Source organism: Penaeus japonicus, unplaced genomic scaffold, assembly GCF_977035675.1.
Source record: "Penaeus japonicus unplaced genomic scaffold, GWHDUDI00000001_assembly GWHDUDI00000004, whole genome shotgun sequence".
NCBI lineage: Eukaryota > Metazoa > Arthropoda > Malacostraca > Decapoda > Penaeidae > Penaeus > Penaeus japonicus.
Genome location: NW_028234406.1, coordinates 17,092,385 through 17,097,384, shown reverse-complemented (window position 1 = coordinate 17,097,384; position 5,000 = coordinate 17,092,385). Strand labels below are relative to the sequence as shown.

General features: G+C 34.5%; 1 protein-coding gene across 1 annotated transcript in view; it reads right to left on the bottom strand.

Moving 5' to 3' along the window:
• Positions 1-5,000, bottom strand: part of LOC122263488 (uncharacterized) — a 19,739-nt gene that overhangs the window by 13,637 nt on the left and 1,102 nt on the right. Inside the window, exons 2-7 of the mRNA XM_043031921.2 lie at positions 3,929-4,133; positions 3,685-3,822; positions 2,586-2,687; positions 2,091-2,299; positions 1,748-1,961; positions 1-1,241 (exon numbers count right to left, since the gene is read on the bottom strand). The exon at positions 1-1,241 is cut by the window's left edge and continues 1,503 nt beyond it. Coding sequence (XP_042887855.2) covers positions 1-1,241; positions 1,748-1,961; positions 2,091-2,299; positions 2,586-2,687; positions 3,685-3,822; positions 3,929-4,123 — 2,099 coding nt within the window. The 5' untranslated portion in view covers positions 4,124-4,133. The remainder of the gene's footprint in view (positions 1,242-1,747; positions 1,962-2,090; positions 2,300-2,585; positions 2,688-3,684; positions 3,823-3,928; positions 4,134-5,000) is intronic.

Sequence of the window (5,000 nt, the reverse complement as noted above, 5' to 3'; positions counted from 1 at the left end):
ACATTTTCTATTGTTCCGTCATCTACTACCTCATCCCCTTGCTCTCCCATCTCCACTTCTTCATCTAGTGCCGTTCTGTCTAAAAGTCCTTCTTCATCAATAATACCTTCAGCATTATCAAGTTCCATGCCATCATTTTGAGAACTTGCATCTTTGTCATTGTTATGATTCTCCATATTTTCTAATATGTGCATACCTTTTCCATCTTGGTTTGCCTGCTTTTGTGCATCACCTGTGCCTTCTTCTACTTCAGTCTGAGGAGCTTCACCTTTTTCTTCTCTATCTTGGCAAGTCTTCTCTTCATATTCTGGAGATTTCTCTTGAACATTATCTTTCATTTCCTCTATCTCAGAAACCTTTTCACTAGTATGGTCTGCCTCCTGGAACATGGCAGTGGTTGTATTTCCTTCTTTTTGCAAATCACAGTCTGTTTTATTATAACTTTCTTGACATTTTTCACTACCAATATTATGGGCATCTAACACAGTATTCTTCTTTTCATTGGAATCTGTGTCTTTTTTAACAACTTGCAGTTTACCTTCCTCAAAGCCCTCAAATTCATTTTCAAACTCATTGTCTTTTCTTGACCTTACAGGCTGAGTGCCACCTGTAAGATCTTCTGTTCCTTTTGAATCACTACTCACCTTCTTTACTTTATCTTTAGGACTTTCTTTGAGTTCTTCTTTAACTTCAGAAATGCTGGATTCTTTCACTTTCTCATGAGGTGTACAAGCTTCTTTATGCTCTTCATCTTTGCTCACCTCAAATTTCACAGCACTTTCTTTCACTTCTCCAATTTTGTCAGTCATCTTTGGTTCTTTTTCTTGCACATCTTCAATTAACTTTTGCTCATCTTCTGATCGAGAGAATGTATCACTATCAACTGACCTTCTCTTCTCACTCACTCGAAAAGAATCTTGGCTCTCTCCTAGTTCAATTGTTTGTCGACGACTAGAAATACGTGGAGGACTTGACTGAGATCCATCGGTTCCTTTGGTCACTGGGCTAATCCTTTCTTCTCTCCCTGCCTCACTTTTCTCATCTTCATTAGCTGACCTTTTTATTTCTGAGTTTTCACTGCTTTCTTTATTTTCATTGTCCTCTCCATTACATATCTTCTCAATACCATCAACTTCCACCTCAGGTAATTTTCCATTTTCTATCTCCATTTCTTCCTCTTCCTCTACATGTTCATCCTTTTGCCTAAGTGCCTCATAAATGTCAATTTTTGCAGCAAATTCCTATAAAGAAAAAAAATTGTAGAGTAATTATCATTTAATTCCTAAAATCTTCCTCCAACTCATCAAATACCTTCTTTTGTCTTGGGACAAAAGAAGACACCTTACTTTTCAGTATAACTTTCTTTTTATCTACTGTTTATTTGTAAATACTAGTAAGCTATCCAGCTTGTTCAGTGATAAAAGCATGCCCTACAAATTCGTATTGAAGCCAGTATTTTCCTTCAACTTCTCTTTCTATTTATTTCTATAGCTCATCATGAAATTATTACTCAATAAAAAAAGAAGTTCCATTCCTCAACAATATAAATAGTTATGTTTGACTTTGGAATAATTCTTTGGAAAATAACACATTCACCAGATACATATAATAAACAACAGAAAATTATGATTGGGAGTAACCATAGCAGTGATACTGGTGATCTTGGTACATCCTATATTTTGAGTCTATTGACTTTTTAAAAGTATAATCAATAACAATAAAATAAAGCAGATAATATCTTATTTACCATGGGATTTGCTTCAATTAGTTCATCATATGTAGTAACTAGTGACTGTGCTAGACTTTCCCAGGACAGCTTAGGCAATGGCTTGCGTAATATCTGGAGTTGGAGTGGAGAAGGAGGACGAGGAGTTTTGTTTGGCGGACGTAGTGATTCACATGTTGCTATAAATTTGTCCCCTTTCTCTTTATCATATTCCACTGATCTGAATAGGATAGAACTGAAAGAAGGAAAAAAAGTTTAGATCAATTGTTTTTGTATTCTCACAAATGATTCAAAGACATAAAAGTATGTATAATCAATCCAACTTTGCAAATGTTTACATTCCAAGAAAGAATCTTCTCCTTACCTGTTATTAAAAAAGTGTTTTACATCTTCTTGCAGTGAAGGCTGCAGCTTAAATATTCTGTCTTTGAAAGCATGTGCTTTAATATAACCAGGATCACGTTGAAGAGCATTGATAATAAGACCAAGGCAATCCATATACATTTGAAGGATAAAAAGAACAGACAGCAATTGATCAAGACATGGCCAATGTTTCTGGTTGACATTGAGACCCTGTGAAAGAATAAATTTTTTGAAAATAATAAAATTTATTCAATGCAATCTTTGAGCATTATGAAACTCCTTTAATAGGCTCATTTCCATTTCTATGAAAATATGAGAATTTAGAAAAACATTACACATCATATACAATAAAAAGTTTAACATTTATAATCTCAACAGTAGAGACAGACTTATTGTTTTCTTTCTATTCATAGAAGATAAAAAAAAGTATATACACTTAATGTTTACAAAAGAGAAATCAAAACTTTCAGAAACAAAATAAACTTTGCAATATTACCTCTTGGAAAGCAACTAAAGCCAGCTCAAAGTCCTTAATTTTGATTGCTGCCGCACCAAGACGTTGCCAAAGTGTTACCTCTGTATGGTCTAATCTTACAGCCTGAAAAAGTTCAGCAACATTTATAAGACCTGAATAAAGTCTTAACCCTTTGATGCCTGGGACATGCATCTTCCACTATGGTTATGTATTACCATTTCTGTTTTACATATTGATTGTTCCACCAGGGAGTCAATTAGCTGAGCTCCCCTTTTCACCCCATTCATTGACTTTTTGGGGGAAGAGAATTTTATTTTTACTAATACTGTCACTATTACTAACTTTTATTACAATCATCTCATTATCCTTATCATAATATCAATAACAATTATAAAAGTAATGAAATTAAATATTTTTCCTGAAAAAAAAAATCAATAAATACATAAATAAATAAAATAAAACTTTAAAATACATGCACTCCCAGCATCAATGGGTTAAATGATAAATAAAAAGTAATGATAAACCCATACAAAAAAAATATTAAGCTACTCAATAAAGAGAGGGTTCAACCTTGATAATATAGATTATGCTTCATAACTACAATAACCAAGCATTCATTTTAAGAGATGACATACTGGAAATAATATTTCTTGGAATATATAACACTGACATTCAACTGATCACTCAAGAGTGCTTTTGGTTAGGGAAACTGCAACATTTCTAAGTAAATCCTACTGTATCTAATAAACTTAAAATCAAAGTTATTATGTTAAAAGAACTCTCATTCATCAAATCCTAGAGAGTGTGAGCATGAGTTACAAGGGAGGGGCAACTAAATAATTTCTAATATCTATAATCTAGATATCTCAAATCTTGACGAGATATATTAAATTGGTCAACTGAAGTGAGACGATAATCTTAGTACTTATTTCAAAACTCTCATTAATGTTTTTTTTAATAAATTAAATTCCCCTTAATTTTTTGTTTTAACATACCAGTATATACTGACAAATAAAACAGTTTAAACTTGAGAATAAAATCTATAGAAAAAAAATCATGAACAGTAACTAAACTACTAGGTAGCCTATGTACACCAAATGATAACCATAAATGAACTTACCTCTAAAAAGTAATCTACAGCTTGTTGGTTTTCTCCTTTCTTTGTTGCAAGGTTACCCAGGTTTTTCAGACAGGAGTACTTGAGAGCCAAGTCCTGAGGAAGGACTCCTCCTGGCTCAATACCCTCTGGCCAACAAGCCTGAAAATGCATAAATCAAAATGTACATCAGGCAATCACATATAATCTATGTCATAATCCTATCCTCAGAGAAATGAAAATGAAACATCAAATACATATCACATACCTTTTCAATGTAAGGATTGTTGATGACCCTAAGAAATTGTTCTTGAGCTTGGTCAAGCTGTCCATGAGCCAAATATCTGACAGCATCATTATAGCACTTTGCAGCCTCTGCTTCCTGAACCTCTCTTGTTGGTCCCACCTCCTCCTCCTCACTGCTCCCGAGGGACCAGTCATTCAGAGCAGCTATGCGTGTCATTTTCTAAGTTCTGTTGATGGATATGCTTGATATAAAAATATATAAATTGATTAAGTAATAATGAAATGAGAGTATAAGAAAGAAAAAGCATGAGAGACTGTGATAGCAAAAGCAAGAGAGAGGAAGAGAGACATTTGTATGTGTGCGGTCATGCATTTAGACAAACTGTCACAAATCAGCAAATATACACTCATGTGCATACAATACTTCCTTATTTCTCTCCTCTCCTGTCTTATCACAAATAAACCATTTAAAAACAATTTCTGTAGATTTCTTATATCAGCACTAGGTTTGTTAGCAACCTTACACTACTTAATTTTCTGTATTTCTTCACAAATAACAAATCTTTTGTGTATTCCAATATATCAAATGAACAAACTCATTCTTACATTGGTATACACAAAATTGAATAGTAATGGCTAATGAGACAATAGCAGAGATACTGCAACCTCTGTAAATTAATAAAATCACATCATCTACCAGCTCTCAAAAGAAGGGAATGTTCTATTTTTGGGGGGTGGCCAATCATAATACACAAAAGCTCTCTGTTCTAATTTCTCTTAATTCTCATTGTCATTACTGTCGTCATCATCATCATCATCATCATCATCATCATCATCATCATCATCATCATCATCATCATCATCATCATCATCATCATCATCATCATCATCATCATCATCATCATGTAGGTATGGGTGTAGGCGTTGGTGTGGGAGTGCATCCATGCGTGCATGCGTGTGTGTGCGTGCGTGCGTGCGTGCATGCGTGCATGTGTGTATGTGTGTCTGTGTCTGTGCGTGTGCGTGTGCGTGTGCGTGTGCGTGTGCGTGAGCGTGAGCGTGAGCGTGAGCGTGAGCGTGAGCGTGAGCGTGAG